The 25,281-nt window shown below is 45.5% G+C and overlaps 1 protein-coding gene across 1 annotated transcript in view; it reads left to right on the top strand.

Moving 5' to 3' along the window:
• LOC141055969 (uncharacterized) overlaps positions 1–24,771 on the top strand; it is a 107,897-nt gene extending 83,126 nt beyond the window's left edge. Inside the window, 7 exon segments of the mRNA XM_073552660.1 lie at positions 15,338–15,487; positions 15,617–15,796; positions 15,875–15,998; positions 16,082–16,179; positions 16,378–16,468; positions 17,229–17,405; positions 23,772–24,771. Coding sequence (XP_073408761.1) covers positions 15,338–15,487; positions 15,617–15,796; positions 15,875–15,998; positions 16,082–16,179; positions 16,378–16,468; positions 17,229–17,405; positions 23,772–24,694 — 1,743 coding nt within the window. The 3' untranslated portion in view covers positions 24,695–24,771.
• The last annotated feature ends 510 nt before the right edge of the window (positions 24,772–25,281 follow it).

The raw sequence follows: 25,281 nt of genomic DNA, 5'->3' as shown, positions 1-25,281 counted from the left end.
ACATGTGGGAAATGTTAATTATGAAGTATTTTGCGTGAAATCTCTGTGATTTAATAGCATGAAAATTCAAAGTTGGAAAATTGTGAAATTTTCAAAATTTTGCGCCAAATTTCAGTTTTTTTCACCAATAAACGCAGGTCCTATCAAAGAGATTTTACAACTATCATGAACATTGGTCAGAATTGTAAAAATTGGTCCAGTCATTAAAGTGCCATGCCCATGGGTATGGGGAGCAGTGAATATTCATTTCTCTTTACAAGGGGGCACAGGCTTTAGCCTCATGAGCCGGCTCCTGCCAAACTCTGCTCCACCGCTGCTGCTCTCTTGTGCTGGACGAGTTCCCCCGACTCATGGGCCCCATAGCAGCTGTTTGGTGTACCGCTATTAACAACACGCCACTGGCTAGGGGCCCCTAGGGCAGTGAGAGCCCTAGGCAGCTGCTGGCCCTGTATGCCAGCAAATGTCAATGCCTGGGCTCACCGGAGAATCCTCCAGTGGGCCAGTCTGACCCTGGTTACCAGAAATGATTAGTCTTCCAGGTGGTCTTTTCTCAGTTTTATAGATTTTTGATAGAAAGTAGAGAATGGATATAGTTGGTTTGTCATATTGTAGGGCCAATGACAATTCTTTTGCAATGATTCCATTATCTTGGGCTAATTTTATCATATGACAAAATTGTGTTGAATATGATAACGGGGGATTATATGTCAGCTTTCTATAACATTCCTTACTTTTTAGATGACGGAATGTCTCAGACTCATACTTTTTGGCAATATCACTATGTTGCCGTCTTTGTCCACAGGTTTAAAAACATCATCTAATTTTTTAGGTTATTTATATTGTTACGTTCATCTCTGCTTAAATTGTCTTTTTAATTGTATGAGGAATTTTCTCAAAGTCTGTGCTGACCAACTGAACGAATAAATCCATGTTAGGACAGGTAGCTGGAGGTGGACATTTTTTGGGGGAAATACTAGATGGAATCTAATTCTTCCAAGATTTTTAGTGCTTCCTGTTCTGATTCTGTTGCAAACAAATTACCGTATGTAATTATTGGTCAGGAAAATGTTTTTTAGAGGTCAGAGATCGTGGAAAAAAGCTGCAGATCTCTGATACCTGTAAATAAATCAAATTTTCTCTCAGGACAAAAATTAAAACCATTATGAAGCCATCCTCTTCCTCCTTTCAACTTCAGCTTTTTTAAAGACAGTGTTATGTTTGCATCAAGAATTTGTGGAAATTTAATTGAGTCCTTTCTTCCCTCTACTCATGAAATGTTCCCCCTGCCATTGGCTGTAGCACAACCCCAAGGCTTGATTGCTTAATAGATGGTGAGATGTTCTTTTCCTGAAATTGCACTTTTTCCCCACACAAACCTTTGATCAGTGTGGCCAGAGTTCTATTTTAACCTGGCTTGTTTAGATGTTCTTTTGCAAATTTCTGAATCTTATGGTGAGGATGCAGAGGAGGTTTTCTTCTAATGAATCTTCCATGAAGGCCATATTTGTGCAGGTGTCTCTGAACAGTAGAACAATGTACCACAGCTTCAGAGTCTGCTAAATCTTCCTGAAGGTCTGTTAGGCGCCGGGATTCTCCCGCTGCATGGGATGGATCTCAAGCCTTGTCTGGTGCTGTAGTCTCCCTTTTAGGCTCAGCCACTGGGATGACTGCTCAGCAAAGACTTCGGTCCCAGTTTCTTGCCCACGATCATGCTGCATGTGTAGTTACTGCTGGCCCTCCAGCTAAGCCTATGATGACTATTAGTTTACACGTGCAGCGCTCTGCTCTGGAGCCTAAGTCCAGATTTCACCTTACTGAGCATGTCCATGATATGGTGCCTTCCCATAGGTGCTTGGGCGTCAGATACTCTGGCAGCTTCAGATTGGTCCACAGGCAAGGTCCTGTCTGGACTTGAGCAAGGTATAAAAAGCTCTCAATGGCGCATGCCTGTGTGCTAGTATCATGTGTGTTTGGTGTGCTGGTGCCTGCTTTACCACCCTGTGTGCACATGTGCCGCTAATAGCATTGCGAATGTTTTTCTAGACAGGCAGTGAAGGGTGGGAACTCCCGCTTGAACTTAGCATCTGCACCGGGTGTCCTCAGGCGCGCGTGATAAAGCACACCGTGTGTCAGAGCAGCGGTATCCACCAGCTTAGTCTTCCCTGGTGGTTAAGTTATAGGGACCCCAATTAGTATTTTTCTATACACCTGTGCAGTCTAACAGGGTATAGTCCTTTTTGCTCTGCTGTTCGTTATCGCTCTGTGAAGTAACAGAGCTTGGTACTTAGTTTTCTGTTCACACAGTGTGACGGTTAACACTGTGTGTTTTTCATTGCTGCTTTGCTGCCTCTAGTTCGCCATTGTTCCCATCAGCGGCAGTTTTACATCTCTGCATGGTGGACCCCGGGTTGCGAACGCACTTCATTATTATATTTTTAGTGCGTTCCGCCAACCCTAAGGGCAGTTTCACACGTCAAGATAATTCCGGTACCGGAGCTATCCGTGTCTGTGTGTCCATGTGCATATGGGTCGCCCTCACACCCAGGGCAGTGGGGTACCCGGTACCGGGCCGGTGTCAGGGGGATGTGTCACAGCAGCAGTGACCCGGTCCATGGCCCAGGGTGCCCAATATCAATGGCGGTGATGTTGAAAGTGTAATAGTTTATTTGGATAGTTCGTGACGCCACCCGTGGTGTTTGGCAAGTAAGATGTTGAGCCAACGCTGCATGCAAATCCACTGAGACTGATGGTGTGGTGCAGCAAAGATGGTGTAGCTCCCCACAGGTGGAGCTGTAGTCCCAGGGCAGTGTAGGTGCAATGGATGAGGAGAGCCGCAGAATGGTATAGATGCTGGTACCCAGATGTAGCGGTGCTGAAGGTGTTGGTGGTGAATGAATGGAGGACACCAGGGCTTGCAGTTTCAAAGCTTTACTCACAGTTCGTGGTACCCACTGGTGCCTGCCTCCGTGCCGTGTCCTCCGGGGTAGAGACTCAATCAACCTCCCGGGCAAGTCAGGGTTCTCCTCTCCAACACTCCGCCAACATGTGCCTTTCCTGAACGACTCCTCTATTGCGCCTTTTAGTGTGAAGAACTCCAGTACCGTGGTTACTCTAAAGTTCCTCCTGTCAGATGTTCCTAGAACCTTACTTGTATGACAGACAGCTGTAGCCTGATCAGGGACCTCCTGGATCCCGGCTCTCTATCCGTGTTGCTGTTGTGTCCCAAATCTTAGATGGGAGTAGTGCATTTACAGCCAACTACTCCACCGGTGTCTGCTGCAGAACCATAAGTGTCCATACAACCTCGGGGACCGGGTCCAGGCCTTGCGCTGAGAACCTATAGGCAGGGTTTCTCTTCCAACCCACAAATCCTCTGTTCTCCTACTCCTTCGTTCCGCGCTGTTCCTTCTCTCTCTTATGGCAGCTTAGGTTGCAGTTCTACCGTCTTTCTCCTCTTCTCTTTCCCGTGCCAGCTGGCTCAGATCACTGAGGCAGCTGCAGCACTCTTTTTCTAAACTGAACTCAAAACTAACTTCAGAACTGAACTCCTCTCGCCTGACCTCCTGCCAGACTGACCTGCAATTCTAAACCTTCCCCCTCTTTTATATGTATGTCAACTCCACCCACCTCCCAGCACATCTCGTGTTACGAAGCAAGGAATCACCAGAGGTGCTCTGCTACCCTCTAAGCATGAGCCGCAATGTGATGAGTGCTGAACTATCCTGTGTGTGGGATGCAGGTGTGGAGTGCGGAAAGGAGTTCCCAACTTACCTAGGCGGTGGGGAACTACACCTTAGGAGAAGTACCTCTGCAGTACCTCTGTGGCGACTGAGCCTCAGGGGCGCCACACATACATATGCCATCCGTGTGCTATCCGTATGTCCATGTGTACCATCCGTGTGCTGTCCGTATGCTGTCCGTGTTTTTGAAAACTTATTTTCAATGTTAACCCTTTGACTTTTAAAAACGCACATGGATCGTACACGGACAGCATCCGTGTGCGGTACGTGTTTACACGGACCAATTGACTTGTATGGGTCCGTGTGATGCTGCACAAAAACGGACATGTCAGCGTGTTTGGCACACGGACACACGGTCCGTGAAAACACGCTGACATCTGCATAGACACATTCATTCCAATGTGTCTACGTGTATCAGTGTCTCCGTTACGTGAGAAAACTGTCACTACATGTACCGGAGACACTGACGTGTGAAACTGCCCTAACAAGGTCTTTTCAAACTGGGGTTCTAGTTTGCTTCTCTAGCAATCCTAGGAGAAGCTCTCACTAAAATTTTGATTGGTCTACCAGACTTCATCTTGACCTCCACTGTTCCTGATAATTGCCATTTCTTAATTACTTTTCGAACTGAGGAAACTGTAATTTGGAAGAAACCCTTCGCTACCTTCTTCCAGCCGTCTCCTGTTTTGTGAGCCTCCACCATTTTCAGAGTGTCAGGCAGCTGCAAAACCGCGCGGAAAAATCCGCAGCATGTGCACAGCGTTTTTTTTACGTAGGAAATAAAGGTACTGTACAACGCAGCAAAATCTGCTGCGGACCCGCAGAGCCAAAACCGCTGCGGATCTGCAGCTGAATCCGCAGCGTGTGCACATACCCTAAGAAGACCCCATGGCTGCTGTTTTTTGGCACAGGGTTAGAGGAGGCTGGGTTTTTTTTATCACCCGGCCTTTGCTAATGTCGGGATCCCTCAGATTACTCTTTCATCTGAAGGACCGATGTTCTTAGGTGTGAAGCATCATATGTCTCTAATTAAATCAGCTCCGTGGAGAAGAACTACACAGACACCAGCTGTATAATACCACTCAGGATGCCTCCAAGACGCCTCTGGCTTATCAGTTAGGCTTCCGTCTTTTATAGTAAAGAATTTAGACATTTACAGACATGCGCAGTACAAATGATTTTACAACTTGTTTTCGACAAAGAAAGTCATTTAGGCGAAAAAGCAGAGGTATTTGACCTTGGTTCACAAGGGAGATGTCTGAGACATCTCCTCGAAGAACAGATAAGGTTTTAAACAAGAGAATGCAACATAGACAGAACTCAATTTAACTCCTTCAGTTCCTATCATTCCCCCCTTTGACATCTTCATTTTCCACAATCTGGAACACTGGATCCTGCAACAACAGCGGATAGTGGCTCGTTCACCAGGTACTATCCCAGGCCGACGGGTTGCCCAAGGGAGACAGGTCTTCTACCTTCTCCATCCCCCAGATACTGAAGCCACGTCCATCATTGCAAGAGTACGCTCCTTCATGCCAGAAATGAGATGTCAATCTAGGACTCAAAGGAATAATAGTTAAATTCTTGTTGTTTACAGTCAAACTTCCTTATCTATTTCTACATCTTTTCTTGCATACAGAGATACACCAAAAAACAAGTTTCAATAGCACATATATTACGAAGATACAAACAACAATACGTAATAGACTTAGTATAATCCCAGTTATCCAGCCTCCAATACCCTTAAACCAATTAGCTGGATTAAGAAAGGAGAATGTATCTGACCACCAACTATCCTTAGTACGATCATTGTCTTTATCGTACTGATCTCTAAGTTTTTGAACATCCTCTATTTTTGATCTTAACTTTAAACTACTGTTAGGATCTATATAATGACAGCAAGCGGGTCCGATGACTTGACACATACCTCCTTGCGCTGCAGTTAAATAATCTAATACTATGGTATGCTGATTAGTGGCTATGATGAGCTGATTTTGGACAGCAACGGTGGTGTTCAATATATCCAATATATCCCATATTTGGTCATCTAAGTAATCTGTAGCCCTGACTAATTTATCCCACATTTGAGTAATCATAGGATAAATAAAAATAGAGCTGACAATTTTATTAGCCACACTCATCTGCACTATATGTGGTCTCCCAGAGAGGCGAGGTGTATTGTCAGCAGCTCTTTTGTACAACGTGTGTTTAGGTATGCTCTGAGTATTCAACTGGTCATTCGGAATAACAAAGGTAGCTGGAGTCAAACGACCCAGAGTACAAGCACCTTTTACCCCTACTGGCAACCATTTATATGCATTGTCTCCACATACCCAGTACATGTCACTAGGTAGGTCCCATAGGGCTGAATGTTGTAATACCAGTCTATGAACTAAATCTATGAACGCAGATACATTCTGAAGCATACACCAATTTGGAAGTTGTCCTAAAGGGCTACAATACCCTACATCGGGATTTCCACAGGTGGGAGTTCCTTTCTCATATCCAGATGACTCGTTGCAAGGTATATTACCTGAAATATTAAAACAAGTTTCATTATTGCCCTGGGGAAATAAATTGGAATACTCCCAGGACGTGTTATGCAACCTTCTTTCTAGCAGTATTGGTTTGAAGGCATCAGTAGAGTGGGAAGTTACATTAAAACTAACTTGTAGGCCATACATTGGAATTTGCCCCAGGTAGGTTAATCGAGTTCTATTCCTGGGTACCCAAGCCCCCCCTTTATATGCCAGATATTGAAGGTATGTATTACTTCCTGAAAGATTACCCTGCCACCAAGGGTATCCTACCCATCCCACAATAGGTATACCAACAGTTGTGTTCCATAACTTCACATTATTTGTGGCATTATTAGCAAGTGTATCAGAACAACTGGTCCAGGCAAATAATTCCTCGGGTGGCACAGGAATAACAAGGAACGGAATACTAGTGGCTGATACTGGTGAATGTGTGCAGATCCAGCAAATGATTTGACCAATCATTTAGTATTTTTTCATGATGTTGTATAAACTTATTATTCAAGGACATTGGAGAATTTAGACTATCCCACGCAGCTACCATTATTACAGATAATGCAACAAAACCAAACCAAAACATTATGCACTCTTATGCTTTGTTAATTCCTGTGGCTAGTTTGCAATGCGATGCGTGGATCCAGGTTGGTCGTCCTTCCAACTTAACAGAAGTAGGCGTTGTTAGGAGTACTTGGTAAGGTCCTTGATATCGGGGTTCAAGGGTCTTTCTGGAGTGTTTCTTGACATATACGTAATCACCAGGTTGTAGACAGTGAGTTCCTTCCACACTATCTGGATCTCTGTCTGATTCAATTGTTTCAGGGACACCGAATCGTGGTACTAGTTCCATCACCAGTTTCTTTGCAGTGGCTCGAGCTGTAGCCGTTTTCACCGGGTAGGCCTCTGGCCATCCAGAGAAGAGATCTACACATACTAGGATATTTGCATACACTCCTACCTTGGTAGCTGTATGTCGTCAATCTGCCGTCTCTGAAACGGGTAGAGAGGCCTAGGTGTCGCTTTCTTAGGGACTTTTACTGTTTTACCTGGGTTGTGCTGTGCACAGATGAGGCATGATTGTACAAGTTTCGCGGCTGCGCAACTGAAGCCAGGAGCGATCCAGAAGGCATCTACCATGGCACACATGTGACTTTTTGAGGTGTGATTGGGGCCATGTGCTGCTTGCGCCATGATTGGGAACAGGGACTTTGGTGGGCACATTTTATCCTTATTCTCCCATACTCCATTTGAGTTCAGCTCAGCTCCCAGTCTCCCCCGGTGTACCTTCTCTGTTTGGGCAGCCTTTTGCTGGAGGGATTTCAGGACATCTAGACCCAATGTGGCTGGAATACGCTGACTCCCCGCCACCGTCCACTGCTCTCTCTAGGCCGCCTTGTGCTATTTTAGCAGCCTCGTTCGCCCTTCTATTGCCCTCTACCTCCACGGAGTCACCTTTGTGTGTGCTTTTACCTTGACAATGCCAACCTGGACTGGTAACATCAATGCCTCCATCAATTGTTTCACCAGCTCTGCATTTTTAATGGGCTTCGAATCTGTGAAAATATTAGCGACTTTACCTGCAGCGGCTCTACACGCCTCAGTGAGTGCCTTCAACTCTGCCTCCTGCGCCGACATGTGAGGAGAGAGTGGTTCCGCTCGGATTACCTCATGTGAGGATACTACTGCATATCCAGTGTAGAATCGTCCATCCTGGTGGTATCTGGGGCCATCTACAAAAAAGAAACTCAAAGTCTGCATTAGGAACAGGTTTTTCATGAATGTGTGCAAACCCCACCGTCTCCTGACTCATCAGTTCTATGCAGACATGTTCATGCGTCATGTCAAAGTATCCTTCCTCACTTGCCAACACGGTCACCAATTCCCCCTTTTCTGAATCCACAGGCAGGAGGGTGGCTGGATTCAGAACGTTACATCTTTTGAGGAGTGACATACTCAGGAATTAGTAGAGCACACTCAAGTCGGAGCTGTCTGGCCATAGACAGATGTTTTGGTTGAACTTGTAGGAGTATGGCATGGATGTCATGTGGGGAATAGATTGTCAAAAGAAACGTCAGTGTGATCTCACATGCCTTCCCTATTACGTCTCCACTTTTTTCCTTGTGCTCCAGCATACATGACAGGTCGTTTTATTGTCCTTGTTTGCTCAATTTCTTTAGCTACCTTAAGGAGGTCTTTCGGATCTACATGTCTCCATTCAGGTCTGGCTGTCTGTACTGCGTCTCGTAAGTCTTTGTTCATACCGTCAATGAATGCATCCACCAGTATTCTAACATCAAGTGGGTTTATGCAAATGTACCACATGTCTGCCCATTTCAGCTGTAACCGTCCAAGGTATATCTCTACTCTCTCTCCTCTTTGCTGTGTCACATTAGTCAGGAGTACAGACTGCTCTGATTGTTCCACTGCAGCCCATTGTCTTAGTGACTCACAGTACGTCTCCCCAGATCGTGCAGATTTATCATCCATGCCCCAAGCCTGAGTCTTTGTCACATCTGTGTGTCTTAATTATATGATCTAGTGCGTCACCTGCCTTTAAACTCACCAACCTCTCTAAGTCTGCCCAGGTACACTTATATGTCTGCTGTACTTCCTTTATGTGTCTGTAAAACGGGAATGGTTGGTCTTCAGGGGCAGGCAGCTGCTTCAGCAAAGCTAGCTGGTCAGAGGGGCTCCAGGGATAATACACCTGTATCTTTCTTATTCTAGTCACACTTCTAGGTCCTGATGGGGTTGGCCGTCTGATGTCTACTGTCAGCTTACTCCTCAAGGGCCAATGTCCCCACTACCCACTATCCGCACTATTATGTCAGCTTCTTATGATCTTGTCTGGATAAGATTTAGTGCAATTCTCTTAGGTCAGTAGCACAGGTCACACAAGTAGCTATTCAGTCTGGGTTTGTCTGAGTCTGACCACAGTGTTTACAAGTCCATCTGTTTTGTCTGGGTCTCTGGTTACACTTTGTCAATCAAACATTCATAATACACCTTCCACACTGCTGCACATTCTCAAGCATCATTTATTCACTTGCTATTTTCTTCCCTTGTCTGTGCCTTTTTGTACATCCAAACATTCACACTCTGGTATTTTTGCCTTTTTCAATATTTGTCCCACTTGTTTTACTGCTTCCTTCCTTCTCTGTCTCTTGTAATTTGACACAATTTGCTATACAAATCAATCACACAACTAGAAGCAGGTTCAAACACATTAATGACCAAGCAATCACTTACAATTCCCTTCTAAATTAGGCACCATATCTTACTTTTAACTTCCAATCTTCAATTAAGTACTGTTGCTTTAAAATGCACAAATCTTTCAGCGTGTACCTTACGGATAGAATTACAGAGAATTTTGAGCACAGCTCACACTCAGCAGAGATAAGAGCGAAGGGAGAAGAAAAACTACGCAGCGGTATCCTTCACCCCTCCCATCAGAATGCAGCGTCGTCCTTCACAGAATTCTGTAGTTCTTTAGACTTATCAAAATCAATTTCTACAAAGAAACTCAAAATCACGGGATTTCACTGTAAGGGCAGATAACTGTATAATGAGATTAACCATGCCTTGCCCTTTTTCTGGCCAAATGCATTCAGGAAACTTTACAATGTAATGCCACATATAACACGAACTATATCATTACTCAATTCATTCAGTCTCAGATGTAGATTTGAAATATCTATAACGCATCTGTCCGGGATTCCACCACAACTAGAAAGGTCACAAATCTCTTGACACAAAAATGATGTGTGATGATTCATTCATACGTGCTCATTCACTGATTTTTATTTTTTTTTTTTTTTATACTCAATTACTCATCTTTCATCTTATTCAGAGGTTCTCATAGACATATATACAAGGATTCACACAGCCTGCCTATCTTGCACTTTGGATTTGATTAATACTTTTTCCAGGTTCTTTGCTGCACTACTTCCATATCTATCCTCAATTATATCACATAACCGATTTCCTTCTTCAGGTATCTTTCCCTGACTGTTCCCCATCTTATCTTTTATTCTTATCCTGTCTCTCTTGTTGTCTTCCTGTTAGTCCCCTGCCTTAGGTGGTGTATTGGGTAAGCTCAAGACTAGGCTCTACTATACCTCGTTACCTTCTTCCTAAGGTGCTAACAGGCTAAATGGAGTGTCTGTTCCTCGGTGTACTACGTGTTTCGTGTACTTATATGCTATGTAGCATCCGAACAGAAATACTCCCACAACACACAGGATTGTAAATAAAGTGTCCATCTACTGGGGTTCTTCAGTCATATCCTGTCACAGGCTCATTTCACGGTCCTGTGCTCATTCGGTCACACTCTTATCTGTCACAAGGTTTATTCGTAAAGGGTGTTGATTTAAGCTTAGGCGGTGACCTCCCCGGAAGGACGCTGTCACATGACCCAGTTAGGCAATATCACCACTCTTTGAACGAATACCTACTGTGCAGCTTATTTTTCTACTTTCCACAACCTTTCAAATCAAAGTAGCCATTCAACAACCTCCTCTATTCCTAGTGCGGAACCGTCTATTGTGAAAAACTTGTCCGTCCGGGCTGCGCAGTATGAACTGTTCACCCAGCCTTATATTCCGTAATGTCAGACCTCTCCCATTTTGATTTGCATCAGCTCTTTTTCTAAAAATAGCTGTGCACAGACAGAACCTACAGTAACCTCTCATTCGAGCAGAAATTACATATGCGTGTCACACCCGATTTCCTCAGAGTTCTTATATGGACCTGATTTTACGGCCCCCTCCTCTACTAGATTCCCCTTTATACGGACCTTAGTTATAATGATAGATTATGAAGAGCAGAGAAGAGAAAAATTGATCTCTTACCTGGCCAGGTGTTTAGGTCTGCTGTTCACAATTTCATCAGTAACTGGAGTGGTCTGTAGATCGGGTAGTCTTGGAGAGGTGCCTATATCAGGTCCCTGTTTCGGGCGCCAGGAAACTGTCGGGATCCCTCAGATTACTCTTTCATCTGAAGGACCGATGTTCTTAGGTGTGAAGCATCATATGTCTCTAATTAAATCAGCTCCGTGGAGAAGAACTACACAGACACCAGCTGTATAATACCACTCAGGATGCCTCCAAGACGCCTCTGGCTTATCAGTTAGGCTTCCGTCTTTTATAGTAAAGAATTTAGACATTTACAGACATGCGCAGTACAAATGATTTTACAACTTGTTTTCGACAAAGAAAGTCATTTAGGCGAAAAAGCAGAGGTATTTGACCTTGGTTCACAAGGGAGATGTCTGAGACATCTCCTCGAAGAACAGATAAGGTTTTAAACAAGAGAATGCAACATAGACAGAACTCAATTTAACTCCTTCAGTTCCTATCACTAACAATGATAGTGAACAAGCCATAACCTCAACAGGCTAATTAAAGGATGAGACCTTGGTCAAAGTTATTTGAGCACAAATATCTCCAAGGGTGCCCAAACTTTTGCATCAGTCCATTATCCTTTTTGTAATTTTTAAAATGTAAAAATGACTATATATATATATATATATATTTCTTTGTCTAAAACACAAAGGAAATGTGTCATTTTTAACTTTAGGCCTTTTAGAGATCATTTCATCTTCAACTTGCTTAACTGTTCAAAATAACAGTAATTTTGACCAGAAGTACACCTTGTACATGCGCGGTTTTGCTTCGTACGCCTCGTACACATGTGACTCTGCTCCGTACACATCATACACATGGCTCCACTCCTTACACATCGTACACACACTGATCTGCTCCGTACACACACGGATCCGCTTTGTACACCTCGTACACACACGGCTCCGTACATCTCGTACACACGCGGCTCCTCTCCGTACAACTCGTACTCATACGACTCCGCTCCGTACACCTCACACACACACGGCTCCGCTCCGTACACCTCGTACACACGCGACTCCACTCCGTACACCTCATACACACACGGCTCCGCTCCGTACACCTCGTACACACACGGCTCCACTCCGTACACCTCGTACACACGGCTCCGCTCCGTACACCTTGTACACACACGGCTCCACTCCGTACACTACACACATGGCTCCACTCAGTACACCTCGTACACACATGGCTCCGTACATCTCGTACACACGCGGCTCCTCTCCGTACAACTCGTACTCATACGACTCCGCTCCGTACATCTCGTATACACGCGGCTCCGCTTCGTACACCTCACACACACGGCTCCACTCCGTACACCTCGTACACACACGGCTCCGCTCCGTACACCTCGTACACACACGGCTCCACTCCGTACACCTCGTACACATTCGGCTCCACTCCGTACACCTCGTACACACGCGGCTCCGCTCCGTACTCCTCGTACACACGCGGCTCTGCTCCGTACTCCTCGTACACACGCGGCTCCCCTCCGTACACCTCCATACACACACGGCTCCGCTCCGTACACCTCATACACACACGGCTCCGCTCCGTACACCTCATACACACACGGCTCCGCTCTGTACACCTCGTACACACACGGCTCCGCTCCGTACACCTCGTCCACACGGCTCCGCTCCGTTCACCTCGTACACACACGGCTCCGCTCCGTACACCTCGTACACACACGGCTCCGCTCCGTACACCTCGTACACACGCGGCTCCGCTCCGTACACCTCGTACATACACGGCTCCGCTCCGTACACCTCGTACATACACGGCTCCGCTCCGTACACCTCGTACACACACGGCTCCGCTCCGTACACCTCGTACACACACGGCTCCACTCCGTACACCTCGTACACACGGCTCCGCTCCGTACACCTTGTACACACACGGCTCCACTCCGTACACTACACACATGGCTCCACTCAGTACACCTCGTACACACGCGGCTCCTCTCCGTACAACTCGTACTCATACGACTCCGCTCCGTACATCTCGTATACACGCGGCTCCGCTTCGTACACCTCACATACACGGCTCCACTCCGTACACCTCGTACACACACGGCTCCGCTCCGTACACCTCGTACACACACGGCTCCACTCCGTACACCTCGTACACACACGGCTCCGCTCCGTACACCTCGTACACACGCGGCTCCGCTCCGTACTCCTCGTACACACGCGGCTCTGCTCCGTACTCCTCGTACACACGCGGCTCCCCTCCGTACACCTCCATACACACACGGCTCCGCTCCGTACACCTCATACACACACGGCTCCGCTCCGTACACCTCATACACACACGGCTCCGCTCTGTACACCTCGTACACACACGGCTCCGCTCCGTACACCTCGTCCACACGGCTCCGCTCCGTTCACCTCGTACACACACGGCTCCGCTCCGTACACCTCGTACACACACGGCTCCGCTCCGTACACCTCGTACACACGCGGCTCCGCTCCGTACACCTCGTACATACACGGCTCCGCTCCGTACACCTCGTACATACACGGCTCCGCTCCGTACACCTCGTACATACACGGCTCCGCTCCGTACACCTCGTCCACACGGCTCCGCTCCGTACACCTCGTACACGCGGCTCCGCTCCGTACACCTCGTACACGCGGCTCCGCTCCGTACACCTCGTACACACACGGCTCCGCTCCGTACACCTCGTACACACACGGCTCCGCTCCGTACACCTCGTACACACACGGCTCCGCTCCGTACACCTTGTACACACGTGGCTCTGCTACATCCCCCCTGTAAACCCCTCCTGACCCCACACAGAAACTTCACCTCATCCAGCACCATGACAACCAGCACAGCAGAGTCCTGCATACACTGAGGCCCCTAATCATGTGACCCCTGACTCCTCCCCTCCTGTGACCTCATCCCAGGTCCTGTGCGCACAGAGCAGCCATATATGTGGAGTGCGGCTCTGCGGGTGGAGGCTCCACACCAGGACTGTAGCAGGTAAAGACCCCAATATCCACAGGTGTCCCTTCTAATTGGAGGGAACTATCCCCTCTAATAATCCTCGGACAGTCCTGACAAACACGGGAAAGTGCCCCTTTATGGAGGGGACAGAAAGTCTGTTTAGTCTCTTTAGCTCCATAGTATCAGCTCTAATCCAATGGTGAGAGAGCGATTTACCCCGAAGAGTCACAGATTGGGGGGTTGTTATATAATGTTATATTTAGGGGGTTTTGTGTTTTCTCCTTATAAGAATCACAATGGTTTTGTTCCTTGTCTTGTGATAGATGCAAACGACCCAACTATGAAAGACGGGAACCAAGGAGACATGTATTACTCTCCTAGTACGGGGCCTCCACACAGTATAATGTTCCCCCAGTACCACTATACAGATTATATATTACTATTACACCACCCAGACCTCTATATAATAAATCCTCCCTTCTCCCCATTCTTGATGCCGTAGAGCCCCTATCTTGGTTCCCACACACAGTTTAATTTTCCCACAGTACCTCTATCCCCAACTTTATTTTATTTTGTGTTTTTCATGTAATATATAGAAGCCAAAGTGAAAATGCTAAAAAATGAAAAAATCATATCGAGAGAAAAAAAAAACACTTTACAAGGAGAATTTGGCCTCAGATATTTCCTGTCTTGTTGTTCTTAAAACCATCTTTTCTAAAATCCTCAAACTTCTGTGTGTGACTCAGACCTGAGATCTAACGTGATAGAAGATTACAGTGCGGGGAAGACGGGAAACATTCATATAGACGGCCGGTGGGGATGGAGTCAGTGACGGACTCTGGCCAAATATGTTTCTAGAGCCGTAGTAGAAGATGAAGATGTCGTCCTCACCATGAAGTAGTTATTTCTCCTGTCCCGTGTAATGAATATCTCCTGCAGTATTGCTAATGCCGATTCCAGTGTCGGGAAATGAGACGAGAATTAGTGTTATGGAAGATGAGTCTATGAGGAACGTATTCAGCTGCCGACTCCGAGGAGGAAACTGCTTGTTGTCTGTGGCCTAAATATATAGGTTTTATTAGTAAATGTAAAGAAGAAACTAAATACTGTAAAATAATAAATCTCCTCATATGTTTCCCTTATTATCTCCAGTGATTGTATTATTACACAGGATTTTTATGGTGTTACATCGTCTCATCTTCTCATTCAGGTCTCTACAATATCGGATCCTCTCAGTGAAGATCTTCCATATAAGAGAAGTTTCCTGATTTACCCATCAAGGATGGATATGGACAGAGACAAGATGGTGGAGAGGATATTACACCTCACCCTAGAGATCCTCTTCCGGCTTACTGGAGAGGTGAGAGGTTCTGATGACGTCACATTGCATCATTCTTATCTATGGGAATAACAGATGGACAGAACTGGAGAGGTGAGGACTCTGGAAATGTCTGTAGTGAGATTTATTAATGTGTCTCTCCATAACCAGGATTACACAGTATTGAAGAAGACCTCTAGTGAGCGCTGTCAGGACCCTGTGTCTGAGGGATGGGGAAGACCCCTGAGCCCAATCACGGGGCCTCCACCGCACCCCCTGATACATGAGGAAATCAATGACCAGAAGATCCTAGAACTCACCTACAAGATGATTGAGCTGCTGACTGGAGAGGTGACACTGCTGGGAATGCTGGGACATTACACAGTAATGAAGGGATCGGGGGGATGACGGTATCATTGTATCTGTCAGATTCCCATAAGGTGTCAGGATGTCGCCGTCTATTTCTCCATGGAGGAGTGGGAGTATTTAGAAGAACACAAAGATCTGTACAAGGACGTCATGATGGAGGTTCCCCAGCCCCTCTCATCACCAGGTAATAGACAGGACTAAATACACACGGCCTATAATTATCTGTATGTAAAGAATGAATTCAGTCCCTGTATGTGTTTTCTCCAGCTCTATCCAGTAAGAGGACAACACCAGAGAGATGTCCCCGTCCTCTTCTTCCACAGGACTGTAAACTAGAAGATGCCAATGTCCCTCAGGATCATGAGGTACATGGAGAGAAGGTGTCAGGAGATCTCCCCTCTGATGTGTAGATGGCTGTGAAGGTCTTGTGCTCAGTGTTGTTGTATCCACCAGTATTATATGTTTTATACTTGTGTAATGAGAACGGTGGAGATGGCAGGATTACAGCTGACCATAGATGTGACTTCTCCATCTGTCTGTGACTTTTACAATATTTGTTTCAGGGTGAAGATCTGACCCATATTAATACTACAGAGACATATGTGAGGGGTGATGATCGGTGTAAAGAGGAGATTCCTACATATGAATACCCAGGTGAGTAGTAACTACTAAATGCAGAGAAGTCACAGATTCTTCTCAGGCACCGGCTATAGCTGCTTTAGCGATGGTGTAGTCCGGCCATATCAAAATCCTGTGATCATCATTTTGCCTCTAGACCACAACATTCTCCTCCTCACAATCTTGTTTTAATGACTTTGGGATTGAAAGCCCTTTTCTATATAACGAACAACCTGGTGGATCCACCATCCCCCTGGGACTAGAAGACGCTGATTGTTACCTGCCCAGATCTGTAAACTACAAAGCCAATTGACAGTGTACGTAGAATGTGCTGACAAGTTAGAAAATCACTTGAAGAAAAATATTATGATCGTCCTGTAATAGAATGCGGAGGGTAATGATGCTCTTGGCTTCCTAGATCGCTGATATATTATTGGATGAATCTACCTTCTCTTCCTTCTGTGCTGCTGAATGTGCTCATATGGTCCCTACAAGACCAGGTCCAGTCTGTCTGGCCAAACTTTGTTTTTATGATCGACAACAATTAAGGGAATCTGTCACCCCATGTTTTGACTATGAGCTGCCGACATCAGGGGCTTATCTACAGCATTCTGTAATGCTGTAGATAAGCCCCCGATGTAACCTGAAAGATAAAAAAAAAATGAGTTACAGTATACTCACCCAGGGGCGGTCCCGGTCCGGTTTTGGTCCAATGGGTGTTGCGGTCCAGTCCGGCGCCTCCCATCTTCTAACAGTAACGTCCTCTTCTTTCCTTCCCATCGTGGCTCCTGTGCAGGCGCACTGCTCTGCCCTTTTGAGGGAAGAGCAGAGTCCTGCAGTGCGGAGGTCAACAGGGCAGAGCAGTGCGCCTGCACTGGAGCCAAGACAGGCAGCAAAGAAGAGGACGTCACCGTTAGAAGATGGGAGGCGCCGGACCGCAACACCCATCGGACCAAGACCGGACCGCCCCCCGGTGTGTATAATATAACTCCTTTTTCTTCTCTTTCAGGTTACATCGGGGGCTTATCTACAGCATTACAGAATGCTGTAGATAAGCCCCTGATGGTGGTGGCCGCAGCTGACACTTGAAAAATGGGGTGACAGATTCCCTTTAAATGCACAGAGAGGCCAAGTGTGAATTTCTGTACAATAATATGAGAGTTTCCCTTTACTCAAACTTTTCAATTTCTTTTTACACCGACTGACTTTAAGGAGGATAGAAATAAACTACAAATAGAACATTACACCTGTTCCATAATATATCTCTAACCTGTGCATGGCTGATGGCTGTAATATACAGTTATTCACCCCTGCAGGAGATGTGTTGGCATGGCTCCAGCCCTGGGTTCATGGATTCACTCCACAACATAAATTTCATTGTTTTTGAACCTAAGGAATTCAGATTACTGCACCATCTCTTCTGAAATGTGGAGCACTAATACTTCTCTACTGTTCTGGTCAGGACTCATCGTAGCTCCAGTGGTCCACCATAAATGAATGCAACTCTTGTTTAGTGTTGTGAGTTCTTCTCCCATACATATGTTGTAGTTGGGGATTCAAGATAGAGTGCAATAAATGCCTTTTTTACAGGTTCACTCTGTATGATAGTTTGATTGTGTTGTGAGAGGCCTGTCTCACTTATGCGAGTCTGTAACTCCCCGATAGTCTTTTTTTTTTAAAAAAAAGGTCTCCTTTGCCTCTTCCAAAAATTTTCTTTGAATGTCTAATATTTCTTCTTGAAACTCGTCGGACAGAAGATATTGGCCCTTACAATAGTTTAGACTGCCAAGAGCCACCGAGCCCCATACTCTAAATCAGTGATGGCGAACTGTTCTGAGACCGAGTGTCCAAACTGCAACCTAAAACTCCATTATTTATGACGAAGTGCCAAATGCCCCGTCATGATCCCCTTCATGTAGAAATGCCCAGTCATGATCCCCTTCGTGCAGAAATGCCCCATCATGATCCCAATGTTAGGCGTCGGGTTTCTGTAGCTGCACAGCAGAGATCCCGAGCCTTGCATTTAACAGTCTCCTATTCCTCTTTGGCCGCAGAGGAGGCTGCTCAGCAGACTCGTCGATCCCGGCGCTCTGCTCAGACCAGCTCTGTGGGTTGGTTGCTGCTGCCACCTCTGGTCCAGCTATAGCAACGCATGCTGGTCAACAGCGAGCTACTCCAGGGACTAAGTCCTCCTTTCGGTCCACTGAGCATGCCCGGGGACGATCTCTCATTGGAGATAGGAGGTCACATGCTCAGGTCCTTCTCCAGCTCGGATTGGACCATCAGGAGGGTCAGGAAGGTCCCAGAAGGACGCTGCTATAAAAGGATCGCATGGGCGCTCGGCCATGCGCTAATATAGACAAAGATTAGACCATGTGGAGTGAGGGTTGTACGCATGTATGAATGTCTCTGGTGAATGACTCATTAAGAAACCCCTACCCTTGGTACGCATGTGTTATGCAGCCTAGCCTGTTAAGTGCCCAGGTGTAGGTAGAGGCTGAGTCAGAGACTGGAATCAGTGTCCACCGGTGGCTCTAGACGCCACGGTGCTCGATGCTCCACCATAGTCAGCGTCTATAGTGGTGTCTGCAGGTGCGACGCCACGTGCTCAGGAGGTCTAGAGGGACTCTGACCCCGTGTCCTTGGGGCAGAGTTCTGTGACCACATTCTGTACGCCCCCTTGCCGAGCTCTGTGAGTTCTAACAGACTCCAGCTTTTAAGTTACGCTGTACTGCGGCTCTGTGATGTAACAGTCCGCTCATGTTCACACCGGGTGACGTTAACCTGCGTGTGACCTTTTGTATACCGCTATATACATCCGCCATTACTAAACAGCAGTTTACCACCTCTGCACGGTGGACCCTGGGCTGCGAACGCACCTTGCTATCATTTTATTATTTGGTGCGTTCTGCTAGCCCTAACACCCCTTCATGCAGAAATATGCCCCATCATGATCCCCTTCATGCAGAAATATGCCCCATCATGACCCCCTTCATGCAGAAATATGCCCCATCATGACCCCCTTCATGCAGAAATATGCCCCATCATGATCCCCTTCATGCAGAAATATGCCCCATCATGATCCCCTTCATGCAGAAATATGCCCCATCATGATCCCCTTCATGCAGAAATATGCCCCATCATGACCCCCTTCATGCAGAAATATGCCCCATCATGATCCCCTTCATGCAGAAATATGCCCCATCATGATCCCTTTCATGTAGAAATATGCCCCATCATGATCCCCTTCATGCAGAAATATGCCCCATCATGATCCGCTTCATGCAGAAATATGCCCCATCATGATCCGCTTCATGCAGAAATATGCCCCATCATGACCCCCTTCATGCAGAAATATGCCCCATCATGATCCCCTTCATGCAGAAATATGCCCCATCATGATCCCCTTCATGCAGAAATATGCCCCATCATGATCCCCTTCATGCAGAAATATGCCCCATCATGATCCGCTTCATGCAGAAATATGCCCCATCATGACCCCCTTCATGTAGAAATATGCCCCATCATGATCCCCTTCATGCAGAAATATGCCCCATCATGATCCCTTTCATGTAGAAATATGCCCCATCATGATCCCCTTCATGTAGAAATATGCCCCATCATGATCCCCTTCATGCAGAAATATACCCCATCATGATCCCCTTCATGTAGAAATATGCCCCATCATGATCCCCTTCATGTAGAAATATGCCCCATCATGATCCCCTTCATGCAGAAATATGCCCCATCATGATCCCCTTCATGCAGAAATATGCCCCATCATGGTCCCCTTCATGCAGAAATATGCCCCATCATGGTCCCCTTCATGCAGAAATATGCCCCATCATGATCCCCTTCATGCAGAAATATGCCCCATCAAGATCCCCTTCATGCAGAAATATGCCCCATCACGATCCCCTTCATGCAGAAATATGCCCCATCACGATCCCCTTCATGCAGAAATATGCCCCATCACGATCCCCTTCATGCAGAAATATGCCCCATCACGATCCCCTTCATGCAGAAATATGCCCCATCACGATCCCCTTCATGCAGAAATATGCCCCATCACGGTCCCCTTCATGCAGAAATATGCCCCATCACGGTCCCCTTCATGCAGAAATATGCCCCATCACGGTCCCCTTCATGCAGAAATATGCCCCATCACGGTCCCCTTCATGCAGAAATATGCCCCATCACGGTCCCCTTCATGCAGAAATATGCCCCATCACGGTCCCCTTCATGCAGAAATATGCCCCATCACGGTCCCCTTCATGCAGAAATATGCCCCATCACGATCCCCTTCATGCAGAAATATGCCCCATCATGATCCCCTTCATGCAGAAATATGCCCCATCATGATCCCCTTCATGTAGAAATTGCTCATTCCACCACCTCCATCATTTCCTTCTCCCTATCATTGGCCCTCTCCCCATCACCCCCATCACTGGCCCTCTCCCCATTAGTCCCATCATTGGCCCTCTCCCCATCACTCTCATCACTGGCCCTCTCCCCATATCACTGGCCATCTCATATTGGCAAACACACACACACACCACAACGGCCACACACACATACACACCAGCGGCCACACACATATACACACCAGCGGCCACACACACACACCAGCGGCCATACACACACACCAGCGGCCATACACACACACACACCAGCGGCCACACTCACCTCTCCGCGTGCCGGCAGCTCTTCCTCGGCTCTCACTTCCTATCACACATTGACAGGTGCGGCCGCAGCTGTATGACATCATCATTCAGCTCCGCGGCTTCACTGCTCAATGTGTGAGAGGAATTGAGAGCCACGGAGGCTGCAGCTCCGGATCAGTGAAGCGAGGCCGCGTGCCAGCTAAGAGGGCTCTGCGTGCCCTTTCTTGCACGCGTGCCATAGGTTCGCCATCACTGCTCTAAATACTCCAGAGAGGTTTCACCACTAGCTACTCATTTTTTCTCTGAATAAGATTGTTGAGTTTGAGCATTTCAGTAGATGTGTTATTGTCTATATATTTTTACTGCAGTACTTAGTGCCCAAAATACACTAATTTAACCACTTCCCACAGACAGTTTTGTGTTCCTGATCAGGGCCCGTTTTTCAAATCTGATGTGTTACTTTATGTGGTGATCTTTAGACTTCTTCATAAAGAAATAATAGGAAATAAACTTTTATTTTTTTTTTCCCCAACTTCTCCTGAATCCAACAAAACCCTGTATACGGTTGTACACTACTGTCTGGGCACATGTCAGGGATAAGAAGAGAAGGAAAGCCACTTAGATATTTGAATTCAGGTCTTGTTGAAATAATTTGCAGACACAATGTTTTGGGGGCACTGTTTATGGTCGCCTGGTAGCTCAAAAGATGGCCACCATGAACAGGGATGGCGCTATCTACTCTATTTTCCAGATCCCAGGGATTATCTTAACCTTCATCCTTCAACCCCTGTACATGGAACTGGACTAATAAAGCGACCCCCTAGGCTTGGGCCACAGTGATAGTCAGGTAGCTGGGTCAGAAACAGGAGGGCAGAGAATATACAAAATCACAAGACACAAGAGTAGTCAGGAAAAGGGCTGGGTTCACAACAGGAAACAAATATACAAGCCGGGAGCTGAGCACAGAGGACTGAACCAGAGGAGAACAAGACTGTATCTGGCAGCTTCCAGCAATATGCTTCAAACTTTAGTAGGGTGTCGTGTGGTGTGGTGCTTTCCAGTTGGTGGATGCAGGGAGAAGATTACTCCAGCTGGACAGCACATACACTCAAATTATGGTGCCTGGGACCAGTATAAGTGGCTGGACAGAGCTTCTGATTCTGACATCTCCATTACCAGCGCTGCCTGCAGAATGAATAAGGCGGCTCCTGGTGACAGAAGCGTACATCGCAGGGGCAGGTTCCAGTGTAGATGGGACACATCATTTGCAGAAGCCCTAATACGACAAAATGACAGAAAACCAGAGCAGTAGAAATCCCCATAATGTGACTCCATTTTGAAAATTATAAGTCTCAGTGAATTAATCTCTAGGAGTAGTGACTCCATAGCCATGTTCTGTCCTCACTGAATGAAGCAGACTTATACAGACAGCTAAACCGCTATACCGGGGTCCAATAAGGAGACTGTAGGTTGAGTCTGTGCTTTTATTGAACTTGGTAAGTTGATGCGGTGAAACTACAAGCAAACATAATATATACAATCAGTCAGTACGGGGTGCATCAGGAATACATATTATACATAGTACACTGTGAATGAACATTTGTACACTAATAGCTGACCAGGGGCAGAACTAATTAAACCAGGTTAATATAGGACAGGAATTAGCTACAGAAATCATAAATACGTACCAGCAATGCAATCACAAGGGGAGAATAGAAATAAGGTGCTTCCTGAATGCAGGCTGAAGGAAAATGGAGAACTGGAGGGAAAGTACCATAATCCTTTGCAAAAGGCTACCAGAATGCACTGCAAAGCTTACCATAATGCATTGCAAAAGGAGGGAAAAGATTCTGACATAAGGTATTGAAAAGCAATATAAGACTGCAAATATGACACTGGTCACTAGAGGGAGCCAAAAACACTGAAAACAATACAGTCTATGTACATTTAGATTTGTCCATATTCTCACCGGTAAATTATTGGAAATATAAACAAACAGATAACCAAAGATTATGAATTAGATGTTAGAGACAGAACAAGCCATTTTCTGGAAATCAGTACACAGCGGATGTTGGAGAGTGAAAATTGCACATTTGCCATTTTATTGCCCAACACATTGTGCCCAGATTGTGCTCCAGGATACACACATACCATAAAGTAAGTGGGTTCTTCTTACTATAGTAATGCCAAATACATAGATGCTAATTGTGATTTGGGCACATTGCAAGGCTCAGAAACGAGGGGGAGATATGACTTTGGGAGAGCAGATTTTGCTGGATTGGTTTATGGAAGCCATGTTGCTTTTCAAGAGCTTTTGAGCCACTAATAATGTTGAAACCTCTGTTTTACATTGACAGATGATGGACCTGAGTGGAGACTTGTTTTTTTGAGACGAGTAGAAGTTTTTATTGGTATGATTTTCGCCCACATAACATTGGTTGTTTAGTGACTTTGTTCATTTTGCCTTCCAAATATGGAATATAAACAGTTGAACATCACGCTCCATTGGTTCATCATATGAGGTTTTCTATTAGATTGTGAACTGTCATTGTCTTGTTGAATAATTCAATAATTTTACATAACTTGCCATTTTACAGACAATTTAACTAGAAATGTTCAAAACCATAAAATTTAATGATATTTTATTAAAAAATAACTGGTTTTATTCTTGGCAGATGATTGTACCAGGAGATCAGAGGGACAGCTGACATTTTCCATTTTTAAATCTGGTGATCTTGAGATCCCACAGGATACAACTGAAGTGAATGCCATTACTCCAGATATACCATCAACCCTTCACAGCAAAGATCCTTCATCTGATCCATTGAAACAAGTGCTATCTTCATCACCGACTACTAAGGAAAATCAAAGTCACAAAAGAGGCATTAAAAAACAAACTGATCCTAAAGCAAATAAGCCATTTTCAAATTCAGGATATGAAAATAGTTTTTCCCTTGAAAAATCTTTTCTTAAACATCAAAAAGTTCACACAGTGGAGAAAAGATTTTCTTGTTCCACGTGTGGGAAATGTTTTAACCAGAAATCAGATCTTGATAAGCACCAGAGAATTCACACAGGGGAGAAGCCTTTTTTCTGTTCAGAATGTGGGAAATGTTTTAATCAGAAATCACATCTTGTTACGCACCAGAGAATTCACACAGGGGAGAAGCCTTTTTCATGCTCCGAATGTGGGAAATGTTTTACATGTAAATCAAATCTTATTGCACATCAGAGAATTCACAAAGTGGAGAAGTCTTTTTCATGTTCAGCATGTGGAAAATGTTTTAACCAGAAATCGGTTTTGGTTAAGCACCAGAGAACTCACACAGGGGAGAAGCCTTTTTCATGTTCAGAATGTGGGAAATGTTTTAAACAGAAATCCGTTTTGGTTAATCACCAGAGAATTCACACAGGGGAGAAGCCTTTTTCCTGTTCAGAATGTGGGAAATGTTTTAAACAGAAACCAGATTTGGTTAAGCACCAGATAATTCACACAGGGGAGAAGCCATTTTGCTGCTCAGAATGTGGGAAATTTTTTAACCGGAAATCATCTCTACTTAGTCACCAGAGAATTCACACAGGGAAGAAGCCTTTTTGATGTCCTTAATGTGGGAAATCTTTTACATGGAAATCAACTCTAAATAAAAATCACACAGGATGTTATGGCACACAGAATGCGTGTGTTCTCATCATAATTGTTCTGCTTCCATATTGAATGTGAGGGTTTTACGGCCGGAGAAATCAGGAGAAATGCAAGCAATTGTCTCTCAAATGATTTCTGATTTATTTCCAGAAGTGTACAACATTTTATAGCAAAAATCGAGCTGTCTCATTGCATTACATCATGGGTTCTTTTCAAATTACTGATTATCCCAAATAGCAAATTACTATTGATCTCACATGTCCTATATTTACTAAATAATCATTACGCGCATCATTATTGTTTCTAGCCTAATCCACCCAGTTTCGATGAGGCTAGGTGGGTTATACAATAAAGAAATAAGTCTTAGAGAATCAGAAATATCTTAAAGCTACATGATCCTAATATTCAGCAAATCGTCCATATAGTGGTATAATTTTGATTCTTGTATATATTCTCCCCTTAACAGTTGACCCTTTAGAGACATGCAAAATTCTAATCTCATCGAACCTATCGATCTGTCCTCCCGGCCTACCTATCTCAAC

The sequence above is a fragment of the Dendrobates tinctorius genome, unplaced genomic scaffold (assembly GCF_039654945.1).
Source record: "Dendrobates tinctorius isolate UK_male_01 unplaced genomic scaffold, ASM3965494v1 ptg000192l, whole genome shotgun sequence".
In the NCBI taxonomy this organism is placed as follows: Eukaryota; Metazoa; Chordata; class Amphibia; order Anura; family Dendrobatidae; genus Dendrobates; species Dendrobates tinctorius.
This window is presented reverse-complemented; position numbering and strand designations above follow the sequence as displayed.